General features: G+C 34.8%; 1 protein-coding gene across 1 annotated transcript in view; it reads right to left on the minus strand.

Annotated features, from left to right (window-relative positions):
* The window catches only part of LOC106478664, a 53372-nt gene extending 34600 nt beyond the window's left edge, over positions 1-18772 (minus strand). Inside the window, exon 1 of the mRNA XM_013939219.2 lies at positions 17079-18772. Within this exon, the coding sequence (XP_013794673.1) occupies positions 17079-18441 (1363 nt within the window). The 5' untranslated portion in view covers positions 18442-18772. The remainder of the gene's footprint in view (positions 1-17078) is intronic.
* Positions 18773-20769: the final 1997 nt, after the last annotated feature.

Genomic DNA, 20769 nt, shown 5'->3' on the forward strand with positions numbered 1-20769 from the left:
GGCCATGCCGGGCCGGTTAGATGCAGCTTATGGTGATCCCATTTTGCTTGAAATGAAACAATGGATACATATGGACCCTAGATATATACAGAAAGCAGTGTGACTAACAATACAAACACAACAGATAATTTTATAATTATATACACTTGTACGCTTTGCACACAGTTTATTGTTTTGAAGTTGTATAGGAATTAATATTGAATTATTTTTGTATTTGTTTTATTTTTGGTAGATGTGTGTTTGTCTTTGTTTGTTGATGGGTACAAAAGTACACAGGAGGTATCGAATTACCGCTGAGTCACCAAGAGCGTTGGTAGAAATATTGGTTTGTTTATTTGTTTGAAGTAAAGCACAAATCTACACAATGGGTTATCTGTGCTCTGCCCACTACGAGTATCGAAACCCGGTTTCTAGCTTTGTCCACGACATACCATTGTGCCACTGAGGGGCAAAAATATTCGATTATTCTGTACCTGTTCTAGGCTAAGAAGTCACTTATGCGCAACTTTAAGGCCAGAAATATTTGATATGATTTACATACATTTTTTTTTCATTAATGTAAAACTTTTTGTAAATACGGAGAACAAAAATTGATTACGTCAACATATTTTGTGTGTTTATTTATACCATAGAGCAACAAAATGTCGAGAATTTAATGAAGAAATAAAGAATTACATATATTACGCTAATTTTGTTAGTTGTTACTAACCCTTGTCATTTTATGGCACCAAATTTTCTTGAAGGGTTTTGTTTGTTTGTAGTCAAGCACACAGCTACACAATGGACAATCTGTGTCCTGCCTACTTCGGGTATCGAAACCCGGTTTCTAGCAGTATTAGTACGCAAATATACCGCTGTACCACTGGGAGACTTGAAGGGTTTTATACGAAAAATTCAAAAACTAAAGTATTTTATTATAAGTATTTTAAAAAATGTGTAGATGATGCATACCTAAATTATTTACATTAATTATTAATCAACAATCTATAGGCAAACATTTACACTAAAAGTCGCGTAAGTTTCATGAGTTTCGTACATTCCATTTAATTTGTCTATTTCAGATTATAAATTAGAGGTGTGTAAGAATAGCATTTCAGATCTAGCATTTCAAAAATCACTGCCCAAGATGCTTTGCGTTTACTACCAAAATCAGCAGTTGGGCTGGAAGATGAAAGACAAAATTTGTTTTTTTTTAAATCGTTATTTCTTTCCAACCAGAAGGTTGGCAGGCCATCAAATGGTTACACCCTATTTTCAGTCATAAGAGAGTATAAATAATGGACAGATGCATATACAATGACTGGGTAAAAAAAACGAATTATGAAAAGGGAGTTGGTTACAATGTAAGCAATGAAAGAGAGTACAGGAGGCGAAGGTACGGGAAATATCGAATGTGGTCGTCAGATGATAAAAGTAAAACCCATTTTAGGAAGGATAATGATGAAGTCTTCCATGAAGGCAGAACATTATAATCAGGGGCATTTCCAGAAGAGATACGAAGTACGAATTGATAAGGTGCTCAGGAGATAAACACTATCATGTAGTAAGTTTATAAAGATGTTGTAATGGTGAAATACACATGTGAACGAATGCGATCAGAAAGACCCTTAGTTACACTAGGTAATTTAATATGAAAGGCTCCAAATCTGAAGTTGATCATAACAGAAAGAGAGCAGAAATCCAAGCTGTATGCTCATACCTCAGACAGGATCATATAAATAGTTTTAATGTGTAGAAAAGCAATGGAGTATTCAAACCTCGAGAAGGTTTCTGTGCAAAACTAGGGGAGGTGAGTTGAAGATGTCGAATAACGTTTTACTGAAAAGTTGACGTTTGAGGTGCTTATCAGAAATAACCCCAAGTCTTTGACAGTATCAGATAGCTGGATGGGAACTATATTTCTGGTAGTATTAAAGAGGAACGGTTTGCGACAAGGATAGTAATTATGATATTTGGGACCAAAGATAATGACACTGTTTTGTTTGTATTAAGAGAAAGATAACGGTACCAGTCAAGAATGTTATTTATTTCAACCTAAAGGACTTTGTTAAGAGCGACAATGATTGGACAAGTAGTTACTAAAGCAGTATCGTCAGCGTATTGGGAACAGTGAAGAGAGAACTGAGAATGAGGCATAAATGCGATGTGGAGAATATAGAGAATAGTTTGTTAGTTTGTTTGCAGTTTGCACAAAGCTACACAAAGGGCTATCTGTGCTCTGTCCACCATGGGTATCGAAACCCAGTTTCTAGCTTTGTAAGTCCGCAGACATGCCGCTGTGCCACTGGGGGGGAAACAATAAAGGACACCATCAAAATCCAAGACAGTATTATGGCGGCCTTTCAAAGCATGGTTCCATAGTCTATTATAAGGGTGAAGGTCCTACTATTCGATTAAAGTAGCCCAAGAATTGGCAGTTAGTGGTTTTGACTAGCTGTCTTCCTTCTAGTCTATCACTTCAAAATTAGAAACGACTATTACAGATAGCCCTCGAGTAAATTTGTCGCGAAATTCAAACAAATAAACAAACCTTCAATGCTAGTAGTATATCTCAAACAGTGATGGGTTCGTTTAAAGGTACATTCTTTAAAACGATGTGCCATAAAGGGAAGAAGTTCTGGAAGTAAGTGAGCTGCGAGTGAAAAGATGTCATCATAGTTTGGATGGTCCATTGGATGACGATGAGGTTTCTCAAACAGTTTTTATACCAAAAACAAGAATAGTAGCCTTTTTTAGAGAGACATAGAAAACAGATACTAAATGGTCCACAAGAACTGGATATTAAGGTGAACACCCATGGCCCATGAGTAATTTGACCTCATGCCAAAAGTGAGAAGTGGTAGAATTTTGAACTTGATGCCATCAATGACTTTTGACAAATTTTGGGTTGTTCGTTGTATTGTTTATTTGTTTGTCATCAAGCACAAACCTACACAATGGGTTATTTGTACTCTGCCCATCACGGGTATCGAAACCCGAATTCTAGCGTTGTAAGTCCGCAGACATACTGCTGTGCCACTGGGGGGGGGGGGGTTGTTCGTTGTAAGCCTGTATAATATAGAATGATTGAAAAGTCATGGGAGATACGATAACCCTGTAGATTGGACGAGAAGAGATGAAAACGTTTGCTGTATTTCGCGATAGAGCTGGCTTGTGATACATACAATAAATGTTCGGGATATGGTCAGTCTCAGCAGAGGTTATAAGCTGCTCAAGGGTACGTTGCAAAGGAACTGGCACTTTCAGTGCAAGTAAGAACAGCGGGGGGGGGGGGTGAGCAGCAGCAATGTGGTAGTGATAAGAAGGCCAATCAGCTCGTAAAAACATTTATGAGAGTTCATGATTGTGAAGAGTGGTTAAAAGAGAAACGACCCAACAGATGAACTGCTCTGGGAAAGTATTAACTTCTCTCTGGATAAGGAAAATGAAGAAATAACTGACAATATCCCTTGAGATAAAAGTTTATTGTTTTTTTTAAACCTTTTACCTGTGCATTATAAGAGTAAAAGTTGTGGTTTAAATGCCGAAAGCTGGGAAACCAATAAAAACCAATGGGTGAAATGTTTGTAATAAAAAAAATCACGAAAACAGTAAGGCTTTTTCCACATTCTTCTTAAATTGTACGTTTATTTTCTAAATTAGAGGAGTGAAAAATAGCATTTAAGATCATTCTTTTGCAACTACAAGTCACTGCCCAAGAGAATAATACCATAAGTTATCATTTGAGGTGGACGATCTGGGAAATAAAAAAGCACATGTAGTTTATGTGATTTCCATGAGAATAGATTTTTTTACACTCAAAATCATGTTTTATGTTAAAGTACTTTGTTACTACCATAATGCTGACTCTCACTTGGAATGATTCAGTTAAATTTTGTCAGATAGGCCGAGTAGTTAGCGTGCCGAACTGTGTAGCTGGAGTTCCTTACTGTACACACACACACAAACATTTATTTAAATCGTACTCTGCACTTTGGAGCCGTATGTGCACTATAATAATGATGGTCAAATCCCGCTATTTGGTCTGACAAGAAGTAGTCCAATAGTTGACGGTAGGTAGTGTTGACTACCTGTTTTCATTCTGATGTATCACTTCAAAAATTAGGAACGGCTATGCAGCTAACCCTCGCAAGAGTTTGTGGAAATATAACTAGAAAAAAAAACCCTACAGATTTCATGAGATAATCAGTTAAGTGTATATGATAACAACTTCGGTGTTAACAGCTACAAGGCTGACTATAAAATCATGCTCTGAGCAGCAGGGGAGAGACTACTTCACCTACACCACAACCTTGCGTATGTACACCATATATTGTAAAATGTAGAGGTCGGAGTAGGGATGGAGCACACTGTACCAGGCGTTTTCCTGCGGAGATTTGTCTGAATTTGTGAAGTTTGGCAAGTCGCCAAATGTGTTTTCTGCAGTAATGAATAACATCACACTTTCTCTGCTCCATGTCACGTATAAAATAATAGTTTTGTTGGCCTTGAAAATGGCGGCTTTCTTACCTGGACAAAACCTACAACACTGAGAACTTGAGACTAAACGGCATAAGAAAACACACGACACCATTTTGCCCAAACCTGTTTAGTTGTAGCCTCAGATTTCGGTCCTTAAAAACGTGATATCCATTAAAATATATTAATCACGATTTAATTTAGATAACCACGTGTTTCAGTTAATACTGAAAGGGAAACCATATTAAGCTACCTATTGACAGCTTTTATTGATTACTATATGTATATATGAAGTTAATGAACGCAAGAACGTGTTTTTTGATAAATTCAACCTTTATTCATCAATAAAACTGCAATCTTTTTCTCTAATTTGAGCATTAAACTACAAGATTCTAATAATAAAAGGCATTACAAATTGATCCTGTTTTGTTTTTTTTTGGCTTAGATTCCTTTACCGATGCTTCTGCCAGCATATTTTATGCTATTTTAACTGTTACCTTTAAACTTACACAAATGATTTACTAAGATAGCTAGATGACTGGGTTCACCCTTTGTCACTCCCCAGTGGCACAGCGGAATGTCTGCAGACTTACAACGCTAGAAACCGGGTTTCGATACCCGTGGTGGGCAGAGCACAGATAGCCCATTGTGTAGCTTTGTGCTTAACTTCAAACAAACAAACACCCTTTGTCAACGAACATAAGCCTTCTTCTCATAATATTCATGTCTGTAATTTGATTAAGTTATTTCCCAAATTAGGTTATGTGGATTTCAACTTAAATGCATGATCTGAGGACTAAAAAGATATTTTATATTTTTATGTTTTCATATACCTAGAGGTATATAATTTTTGATAATAATGTGGAGTTTATCTAGGTTTTTTACCTGTCTTAATTTATGTGCAAAGACAAAACAATATTTTTAGTTCCCTAGAAAAAAAAGATTTAAATCGTTATTTTGGGGTTTGTTTATTTCAATAAATTCATTATAAAAACAACAGTTTGTAATGTCATACGTGCAATAACAGGTAAGCAAATAACGATTTATAAGCATAAGGAAAAGTTTTATTGATGGTAAAACATGCAACATGTTTCGTTGTTTGCCTACCTATTATTATATTAGCATAATGTGCTTCTTTACTCAAGTGTCATACGTGCAAGGTAGGAAATGTTCACACGTCATATGTGATCATGAAGAGAAGAAGCGTGATTAACAGTTTAAGTGTTTCAAACTCTCCCTTACAAATTAATACAGCTTTAGTGCTCACAACTTTTAGTTGGATGATTGAAACGATGAATCTTTGAATAAGCTGAAGCCAAATTTAAACAAAAGACAAATTTATACAAAGTTGGAGGAATAATCAAAATATTATTGTTGTTATGAACGTTTGTGTCTGCATACACTATGAACCAATAAGCTAAGTGCCTGTTGTGATAATATTTTCTTCTCTCTAAAACCACTTAACTTGTTTACTCTGCTCTGTATTTACTATTCCTATTTTACAATATTATTTATTAAAATACATTTGTAATTTTCTTTAACAAACTGTAAGCAGACTTTCGTTAGAAAGATCTATTCAACTCACCCCCTTAAAATAAAATAAAATAAACCTTCCAGAAACATTCAGGTTGTCGTGTTTTTGCGTTTTTATAAAGACTAGGTTTTCCTAATTTTAGTTTATTGGTTTTGCCACATTTGGTTTGTCACGTTCCAGAGTCAACGTGATTAAAAATGTAGTTTCCTTCTTGCCTGATCTTCGTTGCTGTAATTCATCTTATACATTCACTGACAGAAAGAGTCTTTTTCATAAAGAATTTAGGCATCGTTTTATAATTGCTTACAAGTTCTTAAATTCAAGCTAGATTTAATGGGCAGTTTTTAATCAATTTTTGTGTAGGAACTCGTAATGTAGAATATCAAGTTATTCAAAGAAAGCAAATGCTTTATTTATTTTTTTTACATCGTAGCAGTATTCTGGACGGTTCACTGTTTACCATTAGACATTTTCAACTTGATGATGGCTGATATTGAGAATAACTACGTCGTTTGAGGAAAATCGCAATGAGGTTTTCAAGAACTCTTAGTTAAAGCTAAAACTGATAGGATTGAGCGGCTGCTAGAGTTAAGAACATGTATATGTATTTTTGATGAGTGCTGAGTTTGAAATTATGTTTGAAAACTGTTACGTTAAAGATTACTAAACTTAAGATAATTTCGAGTTTGTACAAAGTATAAGAAGTCATGAATAAAGAAACAGATACATGAACTGTTAGTATAGATTTGATTTTTCCCACCAGGTTTATCTAGAAAGAAAGAAATCGAAAAGAATTGTAATTTATTCATATTACTAAACCTAATACAGGGTCTGGCATGGCTTGGTAGTTAGAACACTCGACTCGTAATTTGTGGGCTGTGGGATTGAATCCCATAACCGAACATGCTCGCCCTTTTAGATGTGGGGACATTATAATGTTATGGTGAATCCCACTATTCGTTGCTTAAAGAGTAGTTCAAGAGTTGGTGGGTGGTGTAGACTAGCCTCTTACCTTGTAGTCTATCACTTTAAAATTAGGGGCGGCTAGCACAGATAGACCTCGAGTAGGTTTGCGCGAAATTCAACAAACAAACACAGTTGAAATATTCGAAAGAGATGTGTGCATGTTAGGCCTTGTTTTAAAACTTATAAGTTGCGAAATGCTTCTGAAAAATAATCTCTTGGAAACAGAATCGGTAGGCCTCATCGTTTGTTTGTAATTAAGCACAAAGCTACACAATGGGCTATCTATGCTCTGCCCACCACGGGTATCGAAACCCGGATTCTAGCGTTGTAAGTCCGCAGACATACCGCTGTGCCACTGGGGAGCATGCCTCATCGTAGTAGTCTAGAAAATATACCGTGCTTGTCCCTTGTAGGTAACAAGTTTGGGATGAAAGCTGTATAATTTAAGTTTAAAATATGAACAATCTTATTTTTATAAAATAGAACGCGACTGAAGGAGAAACATATTTTGGTGAAGCAAAATGACAGAAAAGTGTAAAATTAATAAGTGCAAAAAATAGGTGAAATCAAGTCGTTAGAGAGCTCTTACACAAACGTTTAGAGATCACGTTATGTGGGTATAAAACCCATAGTGCAGCTGCTTTTCCTGTGACAGTTAGTACCAAGTAGATAAGATTAACTTTTCTGTTTTTCGAGGGCATCCCAATGACTGTGCCCTACTCTCACGTTCTACTTTCACAAGAGAACTTATCACTTTGAAGCTGTTAAAGTAGATTTGTTCTCAAATATCTAGTGGCGTGGAAAAAGTTAAACGGGTATCGTACATTTGTGGTATAATTATTTCGATGGTTTTGATTGCTTACAGTATACGTTTTGTTATCGTTTGCAGGCTTCTTCGACCCATGTCTTTGGCTTGGCATAGTTCGTTGAAACATGTTGAAACTGAACGATGAAAATTTTTATTATTATCTGACATCATTGGAAAATGAATATAAATGTTCATGTTGCAGACTCTGTATTTGAAGATTGACATTCAGTTTTAGATTAGTTCCTTTAACCATTTCAAGGAACATATGAGTATCATGACATCATTTGATCAGTTTAATCTGAAGATAACAGATTAAAGGAAATATTATATTCAGCTGGTAAAATCATGTGGTCTCGTCATTGAGGACTTTAAGATCCTGACTTACTCAACTTCATTAAGGGTGTTTAAAAAAGTAGGCTTACCGCTTTGTTGAGCTTCAATTTATAAAATGTTTTCCTGTTCAGTACCTTGACCGGAAAAATCCCCAAAACAACTCAACACTTTGCACATGCTAATGTAACAAAAGAAATATCTACCCCAAATCAACGTCTTTAATGTTTAGATTTGTTAGAAACTGAAACAAGAAAATAAATTATGAGAATTTTAAAATTTGGTTCGTTATCTTGGATATGATTCATACATACGATTAAAGAACAGAAATAAATATACACGTAGACAATCGTTTAAAAATGTATTTACATATATATATGTATAGGTGTTTGTTGCTTAAGTTTGTTTTGTCTTATATGGTTCTTTCACTTCTTATTTCTTTCTGTGCAACAAGGTAGCGCTTCAATGCCCATTACCTAATTGGCTACTTTATTATAATTTCTCCCCCACAAATTTGTAAAACGTCAATTTACGTGCATATGAAAAATTGTTTGATAATACGATGTTCCAGATAATTCATTGAGGCTAAAAATGCAGAGATTTATTCATTCATAATTAGTACAAAACAGTTTATAGTATGGATCTTTTATTTTCAAAGAAGTATGATAGTAGTTTTCATTTAGCAAGAGCATCAATGGCAAAACACGTATTTCTTTGGCTGACTCTCATCAGAACTCATCAACAGTGACAAGAGAATAGATAAAAGTTTTCAGTTGGAAAACTGTGCCAACTTCTGGTGAAGGAAAAAAAAATTATTGGTCAGGCTTGTACGTGTAACAGAAGCTACTTTTATCAATGATAACAATCCGACTTCCTCCAATAATGCCACCCCGAAGGACATTATCAAAACGTCTATATTGCAGCCAAAAAAACCATTTACTTCAAATACAAACAAGAAAGCGTGGTTTAACTGGTGCTAAGAGTGCATATTGTGAACAATGAATGACTAGAAGCGTACGTTGTGGTCTATTCTGACGGTTGAATAAAATATGGAGAAAAGCAAAAAAGACATTTGACCTGACTTGTGCAGTTTTACCAGTGTAGGATGTTGAGGTGCTGTAATGATCTGAGAAACGTTATCGTGATAGAGGTTGGGTCCTTTGATTCCTATAGAATGGATAATACCATTTAATGTACCAGATCGTTTTTACCAATTGTGTTTACTCCACAGTTTTGCATTTCCAGCTAACTGGACAAAGATTCTTTCAAAGCAAAAAAATGGTCCAAACACATATTTAATAAAGATCCTAGTATAGTATTATTTCGGAGTGCTTTAAAGCTTTTGACCATATTCAAACACTAAAACAATTGTTGTTGTTCAGGTAATGGTGACTTGTGGATAGTTTACAAATTGCTAAACTACACACGTAATAAATATCCTGTTTATATATAGGATACATAACTGTTTTGTTCAGTAGTTATAACTTTCAAAGATAGGCAAGCCTTGTGGTTTGACTATGGCTGACTTTATGTTAATATGTAGTAAATATAAAAAACATTACTCAAATTATGGCATTACCATAGCCTATTTTATGATATTTTTATTCTAATATTGTATACAGTTTTTATAACAAGCGTAATCTTTCACATCTAGGAAGTTATTTATATTCGCTTATGCACTGAACACTATACACTTACTAACGATGTATTATTGGCTTCAGTACGAAAGCCTATCTTTTGGTTTGTTTGTCAGAACAGTTAATTACATCCTGTATATTTTTCTTTCACAAAATACATCCGTAGATATGTTCTCAATGAACAATTTATTTTGACAACATCTAATAATTTATTGAGGTTTTGCGCTACTCTTTTTTATTCTGTTTTTATGAAACGAATTTTACCTTTTTATTTCGATTTGTTGTTGTCGATCTTGTCAAAGAGCTATAATAGGTTCAGTGATTTGGGATTAAAACAGGAGAGCAATTGCACTGAGAAGATACCGTTAGCAAACTAGAAGACTGAGGTTATATCTTAAGCAGGCTTTTATAAGTGACATCCTACTCTTCACTGCCTTCTTGATCTTATGATTATCATGAACCCGAATAAAATAGATTTACGGAAGAAAACTAAAAACACGCACACTTATATCATGTATTTATGGCAAAACCAATAAGGTTACCTGCCACCGTCCGTAACTTTAAATTACTGATCAGAGAGAATGCTCCCTTCCACGCTTAAGATAGTGACTCTCAATCTTATAACGCATCCACTGCTTAAAGTGAGCACCGATTCGAAAGCACACATACAAATATATCACTCACTCTCGAAATATAGAGGGTTAGGGAGTTATATTAAACAGATTTTAATTTGAGTCTTATAACAGTTGAGAATCCACGAACACACAGGTCACTAGCAAAAAGTATCCAGGCAACAGTATGGCAAAAGTGACATAAGTCACGTGCACACAAGTTGCTTCCAAGATATATCCGTTCAATCATTGCACACCTCAAGAAGATGGAGAATGAAATAAATATTCATGGTATTCCACATGAAGACATACCGGTCAAGTTGCCGAAAGCAGGTCCTATGGATTTCTGCGCGATCACACTGATGAGACGAGCATCGGGAAGCCGTTATCCTCGTACACCAGATGGACCAAGACATATAGTAGTGTGTCATGCGACCAAAAACAACCCGCTACAAGACACAATGTGTATTATTAACAAAAGTGATAGTTTAGCGATTTTCCACCTTCTGTGTCTCGGACTGTGATAATCCAAACTAACACATATTTTCAGCGAATGTGCTTTACTAGGCTCATACTTCACATACTAAACTTTAAGGCAATCCATTAACACATACCTGATATATAACATCTCCAATTTTGATTGATTTTCATACTTTATTTTTTCTTCGCACCAAAAGTACGGAAAGTTTATTTGATAGAAAAACATACTTAACTTTTAAGGATTCTGTATACTGCAACTCCAGTTTTGATTTCGCAGTTATAAACGTACTATAATATATTAACGATAGCATAAACCAATTCACTGATAAGTAATTTTCTGGAACACACCTTCCTTAAAAAAAAAAACATATACAAAACAAAAAACAACAACATTATTCATAGATCTCCAGTCCAACAACAATAGCAAGAGATACAAAAGCGAGAAAACATTTGCGGAAATAAGGCCATTTTAGTGACTGAGATACACCTTTCATTGTGGTCCAATTTAATTGACAATATTCCCATCCAGAAGTGACACACATTTGTCGATTTTGCTGGAAATGGGGAATTATACCTTGGCGCTTATTTGTTGCATTATAATTCATAGACAACTTAATATAGATAGTACATTCAACTGGGAGATACGTCACTTTATAATCATAAATGTATCATTGTGACGTTTTATTTCCAGGCAAATTCGCTGTTGTTTGGCGTTGTTTCTATAATTTTGCTTAATGCGTTAGTATTAATCATTTTTGTTTGTATTAGACGTGTGTTTCGGGGCACAAAGTACTACAAAATAGAATAATTATTTTATTTTTATACAGAATAATAGTTTAATTCGTAAAACATAATCATGAAGAATTCATTCTACTCCAGGTTTTGATGTTAAACGGGTAGCCTCAATGGCGTGACGCCATGTTATTAATTTTTTCTATAGAAATAAAGGGTCGTCGCAGAAGTTTAACGATATCGTGGTTTTGCGTTCGTGCCAGGGCGACGGAATGCGTTTATTAAGTGTAGTTAATTGGGTTCTTCGTTGTTCTCACTTTTAAACGTGTTGTTGTTGAGCTTATTGCATCTTAGAAAATTAGTTGCTTAGTTGAGTTGGGATGTTGGCATACGGTCAAGTTTACCAGTACTTACCAGTCATACCTTCATATTAAATCTAAACAAAAAACTTTTATTCGCATTATGATTGAATTTCATACTCCAAGAACCATGTGGTCTAATTAATATTTTATGTAATAAGCGTTTCTTTCCAATAAACTCAGTTTAGTAGTCTTGACATGCTTCAATTAGACGCTTAAACCATTCGTGTGGAAGAAGCATTACAAATGTGGTCCTCAGTGGCTAGAAGTAGGGGGTCGATCCCTATAGTGCCACTGCTCAGGTAGCCTATTATGAAGCTCTGTGCTAACACAAAACAACAGACATTTTAAATGTCATACTTTTAGATTAACCAAAGCTTTGAGGTGGAGTTTCCTATTCAGTTCATGTTATTCCAGTTTCACGTATAACTGTATCAGTTTACTATTAATAACGTAACTCGTTTGAAAGGTCCTTTACTTGCTGCTTATGCTCAATACATTGTAAAAACAAGAGCTAGTGGCTAATTTTGTCTATTCCAGTTTGCTTTCCTGCCGCTTGCTAAAACAAGCATTTCTTTTTGTCTGAAGAACAGTATGACATGCATGTAAAAAGAGTTCTATACCACAACACACCTGAATATTATTTTTAAACTAGGTCATTTTCAATCAATTTAAATCTCCCACAAAAAAATAAGTATCAGAGCCAAATCAATGTATTATAAGTTTCTTATTGAATTGAAACGTATTTTCTAACACTTCATACTTGAATAAGCTTTAGATTTGAATATAGGCATTATTAGACAGCATTTAAGTTCAAAACAAAAACGTTAATATATTTTCTTGAGTGAGCTTCTACTATGTAACTGCAGATTAAACATTAAATTGCCAAAAGTATTTTTTTAAACGCAGATTACCTATAACAAGAATACCAATTTTGAGAAAAGAAATATGTAATCATATTTTAAAATGGACCTCGCTTACTTCCGTAAAATTAATGTTGCAACTGGTACGTACATCCCTAAATGTTATTTAAAAAACGCATAGACAATTTTTAGGTTAAAACTACTTCTGATTTCTTACTAGATGTTTTGTTACAAAACTTGTAATTTTGATTAGTGTTGTAATAATTTGTTTGTACTTAGAAAGGTAAGCCATTAACTTCAATTTAAAAAAAATATATATCTTGTGGTGTGTTTCTGCAAATAATGTTAAAAGTACACAGCAAGATAAATAAACATATATGAAAAGGAAATATACAATAAAATGCAAGTTGAACTTTACGTATTTCATAAACTTTATTTGTTAATGAGTATGTCTTTCAAACTCGTTCAAGGTAAAGATCCATAACGGTCTTTGGGTGGAGCCGAGAATTTGCTTCCCAAAACACTAAACGCGAGTAATAAGAAACAATAATAAATCGTTAGGTAGGTGTCAGCATATACTTACACGTTCAATAAATTGTGGAGTATGTAACCCCCTACCCCCAGTTGGCGTCTGAAAGAGCCTGAGGCGCGGGACACGATACCGTTGTGTTTCTGAACAAAGAAGAGCTAACGGTACAGTCTCCAAGACCAGGTCAGGCAAGTAGAGTTCGTTGACCTCACCTTGAAACAGGCGTGGTTTTCAGGTGAGGAAGAAACGAAACCAGGAAGACGTCGCTGGACAAGCGTGTACCTGTACGGAACTCACTCGTCATACAACATAAATGTGCCCCGAAGTGTCCTTTACTAAAGAAAGCTGTGACTTTTTCCTTTACTTCTTGCTAGGTCAGGTTACGCTCTTCCAATATAGTGGTCAACCCGGTTGTAAGACGTAATTTTGCACAGCAGGGCATTGCTTAATGTTATATGCATATCTTTTTATTTATATTTTTTGCCGAATAACAGAAGTAATTACAAGAACAAATATGGTGCAGTAAAACTATTTGTCATAAGCCCCGTATCGCCAACAAAATCCCATTTATTAAATGAGTAAAGTATATATTGAAAATATTTTACAATACTATTGTTTCCAAGTCTATCTTGAAATGTGGTTTGACGAATTACTCCCAGTTTTTTGTCACTGCGTTATGCCGTGCGTTAATGACATAAGAATAAACAACTAAGATTAAAGAAGATTTTGGTCATGCTACTGGAATAAAGAACTACCAAGATACTTATAAATCCAACAAACTCTTTTAAGTCTGTCCTCCAAAGAGAATTACAGATGGGCGTCAAGTTTTGTGGAAAATATATTAGCGTCGTAACTTCTACAAGATTATACTTTAAGAATGCTATTTTTGACACCGGAAGTTTTGTTTGTTGTTAAGCACAAAGCAACACAGTGGGCTATCTGTGTGCTGTCCATTGGAGGTATCGAAACCCGATTTCTAGCGTTATAAGCCCCCAGACTTATTGCTCAGTCTTCGGAAGAGGAGCAACAATGAAAAAACTATGTTTTTCACATAACTGTTGTGTGTTTGTTTCGGTTATTTTAGAAACGTGTCCGTGACTTTACAATACATGCGGTTACAACATGAAAGCATTTAAACTAAAAGATGAATTGTATGAGAAACATAATTCCCATCACAGAACTTTTCTATAACAGTGTTTTTCGTTTATCTTGAAATGTGCGTTCTTGACTTCAAAACAGGTTAAAATCCTTTATTTCGCTATCTAGCATTAATGTTTTGAGACATTCGTCTGTACAGTTAACTGTCTTTTTTACTTTCAGCTACAATGTTTAACCTTTAAGATCTATGGGAAACCTTTCTTCTCTTCAGATGTAAATCTTTCGCTCTGGCTACACATCTTATTGTTGAATGTGAAGCCGTTAAACCGGAACAAAAAACATCATTACCTGGCATTGTTGAATATATGCAGGCTTTTACATCTATAGCCACACTCTATATGTGGTGAAATAATCACCAGCCCTGACCTCTATTTTCCGCGTAGTTTAAATCATATGCCACAGAACACATGCACTCCTGTACGAACTCACATGAGTCAATCCCCAACTCCCTTACCGGGCTAGTTTTTATGTACATTCAGGTAATTATCAAGATAGTCTTTTGCTTCCTACCTGACTCTGTAATAGTGTATAATGTTGGTTGTAGTGGATTAACCTGCCTTATTTGCCTCTTTAACTCATGCAGCCATATAACATATAGTCGCCATACGGAAAGCAGTTAATCATAAAACTGTTTTTGTCTCATTATTAAGAGTCTTTTTTTTTTGTTTTTATTGATAACTCTGCGTTGGGGGTTCACTAAACTGTGTTAAAACAGGAACATTATGATGGTATTAAACATATACATCCGGATATTAGTTGAGAATTTTTTTTTCAACCGGAAAATAAATAAATAGTTTATTTGTATCAAGATTTCACGTTTAGCTTAACTGCACTTAATTATCAAGTTTGGTCTAAAGTTATGATCACTGCTGTTCTTTGAATTAAAGGGCTTAAAAATTGAATTTATATTGTAGTAATTTATTCCTATTGAAAGAAATGTAGTCTTTACTTTATTCAACAAAAATCACATCGTGTAGAGTATGATGCATACCTTGATATCAGGTCACCCCCCCCCACCCACACACACACACTTGTGATGGCTTTGAGGTTGTTTAATTAACAGAATTAACAAACAATGAGAGTTTTCATAGTTTTCTACCGGAAAATATAACTTTGTAAAATGATTTTCAGGGATTTCTAGCAATGTGTTAGAAATCCTAAGCAGGGGGATTTAAGAATCGAAGACAGTGCGCTTTCAAACGAACAAAATTGATGTACGAAAAGTATATATATATACTGAATATCTTGAAACCAGCACCACTACTGTTAGTAAAATGTCCCCACCTTCTACAAATTTAAGTGTAATTTTTAGGTACTTATTATTATGTATTTTTGTTGGGCCAAATGTGGCCTAGTGATTACCCTAGTGATTCAAGGATTCAGAGTTCACGTACCGCTACCACAAAAAAGTGGACTTTGCATTTTAGGACCGTGAATGTGCTATAAGAGTGACGGGCAAATTCCACTATTCGTTCAGACAGAAGTAGCCCAAAATGTTGGAGGGTGCTGTTCACTGGTTGCCCTTCCTCTAAACTATAAGTCGAGAATCAGAGAAGGCTATGCGCAGATAATCCTTGTGTAGCTTTACGTGAAAACTCTATCTCTCTCTCTATATATATGGATATATATATATATATATATATATTTGTCATATAGTACACCACTTTATTTGACTGTTTTGATGTCAGTTTCGAATAAATAATTTTTTAAAATGTCTACAAAGACCTTTAATGAAAGGTCCAATTTGAATATTTTGATATATTTTTTATTTGATTTGAAAGTTTTCGTCAGTACCCTATAGTTATCAAACTGCTATAAGCATATTATAGTGTGCACAAACATAACTGATTATTTTTGTAAACAAATAATGTAGCTACATAATATAATTATGTAGGAATGTATATTTCTAAGCTGATTGTTATGTTTTGCTCACTTCCGATTCTTTGTCAATGGCTCAATGATCCGAATTAGATTTTATATTTGTTTATAGCTTAGTTATCACATATATATGTTTTAGAGTGGTTTCTGTCTAAAGTCGCTGACTTCACACAAATACTATTCCAAAAATTGACTTCAACCGTTTCCAAATCTTGATGAAATAACAGATTTCAAGAAGGGAGACCTCAAGCTCCCGTTTCGTTAATCGATCAAACATTAAGATAACATCTAGATTAGGCTCTTAGTGAGTGACCTTGAGATAATGAGTAAGGAAACAAAAACATCAGTTAACAGGCAAAGAGTAGCCAGTTTCAAGATTGAAGGCTAAAAATCTCTTCTGCAGTTGGGAGAGAATTAGAACAGAGTTTGGGGGTGAAAAAGTTTAAGAGTTAGAAAAAGAGAGAAAATTTTGTCGTCTTACATTTTCTTATAGAAAGATTCATGTATTGTATAGATGTTGAGAACTATGTTTTAATGCATGTTATTACACATTCACTGTCACACATTTTAAGCTTTTTCAGGGTTGTTTCTAACATTCTTAACACACAAAAACAAAACATTTACAAATCAAATACTACTAATTTCCATCCATTTAACAATCAGTCGGCGTTATTCAGGTATTAAGTCATACAACTCTAACTTTTATAAAATACATAAAAGAAAAAGTCTACTTACGTTCTAGTGAATGGAAGTGCGATGTGTCTGACGTCAAGTTGGATGTAGATGGGTTTTCTAATCGGTGTTCTGATCCATTTTTCCGGTTGTTTGTATTAGAGATGGTCAAAAATTTTATCTCTAAATCCCTACTTCCACATGGTGAGGTAACAATACGAGTGGAAACTTCACATATCGGCTCTTGAGAAGATTTTTCAGTAAGTTCTTCAGGACTCCCAAGTGGAGAGAGAGGTGGGGTTAGGAAAGGAGATAGGGTAATACAACGTTTACATGAACAAAGTGGGGATGAAGAATATGGATAAAGAGAGGACTGAGTCATCGTTAATGACCCAAAGACACTTTCCAGCTCGTGTTCTGATTCTGATGAATAACAAAGACCAGGAAAGGTATTTCTGTGGATAAAATTCTTCCCAGTTTTGTTCACTCCCTCCGTATAAGGAAAACAAAGCGGTTGGTAGGGCTTCAGTGTTAGAATTACCGAAACATTTTGATCTTTAAACTCGTTCATTTTTCTATCTCGCTTCCTGCGTTTTCGAGGTTTGATGATTCTTGGAAGACTATTCTCAGACGAACCAGAAGAATCTGAAGTAATACTCAGGCTGTCGCTCTGCTGAGGTGGAGTTGGGTCGTTTAAGTCAGTTTCAGATTTTACATCAGATTCCCCACTGACAGAACCTGTTTCATCAACTGCAACAGGTGTTGATCTTAAATCAAACTGAATATTTTCAGAGCACGTTCCACTAATTCCAGCCAACCTAGCATCATTTGTGGCCCAGTGATACTGTGGATGGAGGTAGAGTTCGTTTCCTATGTAGAAATGTTTACCTTTCATTGTATTTGATCCCGTGTTCGAGTTGCCTTTATTTTCACCTTTTTCCTTGTGTTCATTAGATAAAATCAAGGGAGACCCTTGGGCATGAAGTGCTAGTTTTGACATGGAGGACAATTCTTCTTCGGTCGTCTCTTTGTCTATACTATTACATTTAACAGCTGAACTTCCAGTCAGTGTTTGTTTTTGATTATACTCAGTGTCTGTGAAGTTAGAAGGCCATCTTTGGAATTTGATCTTGCTGCTCTGTTGTTGTTGTTTCCTTGTGTGTCCTTTGGCCACGCTGATGAGTGGCATACCTGTCCAAGCATAATTCTGAAACCTTGAAAAGTTAGGCTTTTGGATCTGTACTCCTCCACAGCAAGTACAAACTGGTACGCTGATGCCACCAGAGATTCTTCGTGTCCTACAGTTGTTTCCAAACTCTGTTGTTTCCGTCTGTCTTCCTTTCTTACTGTTACGAGGATGCTGTGAGATAAGGCTACTGCCTATGTACTTCTGAAGGTCAAAGGGTACGGAAGGTTGAGGACTCATGACCTTTCAACCCTCGTCATGCTCTGTACAGGCTTTTAGCCATTTTCAAACAACTCTTAAAAATATTTATATAGCTTGTAATTACATAAACTATTCTATTAAATGTTTTGTGAAGAGCTGCAGTACGAGTATTTCAGCTTAAACGTAAGTTACATTAAACATTCTGGAAACAATGTTTTTCTCTATCTCAGTATCAAAATTATCAAAGAGTATTTACGGCACTGTCAGATATTGAAGGAATATTAGTAAGTACTACAGCTACCTTAAAGCCACCAGCAGAATAGATCAGTCCAATCACTGCGGCAGTCTTACTTCTTGTGCAACGTGAGGGCTATCTGCTCAGATTTGCTATACACTTCCTAGTCACCTACTCTCGGCTACAGGTCTTTGCGTGTGTTTCGTAGGGCTAGTGAGCACGATTGAACAGCCTCATGCGTCACGCTGCTCATTCTGATGCCCGGGAGTGACGAGGCTAGAGTTAACATGTACTAGTGTAGCTAAGCGGTATAGCGGGTCAAGTAGTGTGGTTGGTTACCTGTTCTTCAATGTTACCGCAAAAATATAGCAAAAACTCTCTGATAGGTCATCCTTGAGAGTACATATCGCAACGGAAATAATTACACGAAAGTACCATGACTTAGTTTTTAAATTCATCTGTTGTAACGCAACCAAACTTTTAAGAATCCAATAGTATATATATGATTGAAGACCTGGAGGAAATTGCGATAGAGAATTATATCAAAATCACGGTTGACACAAACAGCTTGGAGCAAAGAGAGAGTTGAGTTTTTGAATTCTTGCTACAAAACCACTAGATAAAAAAGATTGTGATAGCCTTCTGCGTTGTTTGAAATTTAAAAATATTCTCTTTGTACTGTCTAATAATACCAAGACACTATCTTTCAAAATGTTTTAAAACAGGTTGTTAAGCTCCGAAAGCTATCGCAGTATAATGACAGTATAGAATATATCAAATGTAAGAATATAAATTATTATAGTGGTAGCACGGCATACCATGTCTGGGAAATGATTCACTGATTTTTTGTTTATATATATATGGATATTTACTAGTGATAATTTGACTATTTTCGTCGTTAGTGGACGAGATTTCAATGATAATAAAAAAAAATGTTTTAACGTCTCTTGCGATGCCGTTATTTTAAATAAAGCTTTATTTTAATTAAATAAGTTCAGCAACGGTTACTATGTTCTGTCTAGGCATGGTAGGATTTGACTTCGTATTTTTAAAATAATATTATTGTTTTTACACATGGTAATTATATTCAGGTGTGGTTGTGGAAATACTCAAAAATAGAATAAAATTTTATAATTTGAGCATTAATGGCTCCACAAAATTTCACACATACACATGAGTATATATATATATATATATATATGTATCATATATACTGTTTTCGAGACTGAACATTTTTATGTAATTTTTGTTAAATGTGTGTGATAAAAATATGTATAAATATTTTTTGATAGATTGTTTAGGCAGAGTATTCATGATTAAACTGCCTGTTGTAGAAACACGAGTGTAGAGGACGACGTTTTGAATGTGTGATAAAATATGTATAAATATTCTTTGATAGATTGTTTAGGCAGAGTATTCATGATTAAACTGCCTGTTGTAGAAACACGAGTGTAGAGGACGACGTTTTGAATGTGTTCCGCCTTGCATCTTCAGATCCAAATAATTATGTACAAATATAGTCAAAGTATGAATGAAATTGAAGGACTAAAATTAATTGAGAGAAAAGTATGATAAATAAATCATGTAGCTTTTAATATATGTTGACTTTTTTGTGTATTGTAGTTGAAATACTTTATTCTGGTGTAGAAGAATCATACACTATAGTAGTAACATTAAATACTTTAATATTTAAAGGGATCGTCTCATTATTCAGTTTTTGTAACGTTGTTTAGTTTATGAATTTGTTGAATGTTGCACCACAGCGATAGCTAAGGTCAAGATATACAGCCAGGAATATTACAGAAGAAATTATTCTACGCTAGCCACTTACTCATTTACTTATCTCATATACTAACATTTACTAGTTTCAAGTAAAGAATATACAGAAAAAGGTGTAACATACTGTCTGATACAAACACTGAACAAAACAACAAAAATATAAAAATATACCAGGAAAATTGCATGAAGTATGCCAAGTAAATTAAACAATAAATGTAGACAAGACTACGACGAAAATACTAAAAATTTACAAAATTTGTCATCGAAACTATTAGCGTGAACAGTATTTTATAGCATTGAAAAGTATTTAAATCTCTTTTTTGTTTCCGGGGATAGATTTTTTTTAATGATTA

The sequence above is a fragment of the Limulus polyphemus genome, unplaced genomic scaffold (genome assembly GCF_000517525.1).
Source record: "Limulus polyphemus unplaced genomic scaffold, Limulus_polyphemus-2.1.2 Scaffold239, whole genome shotgun sequence".
NCBI lineage: Eukaryota > Metazoa > Arthropoda > Merostomata > Xiphosura > Limulidae > Limulus > Limulus polyphemus.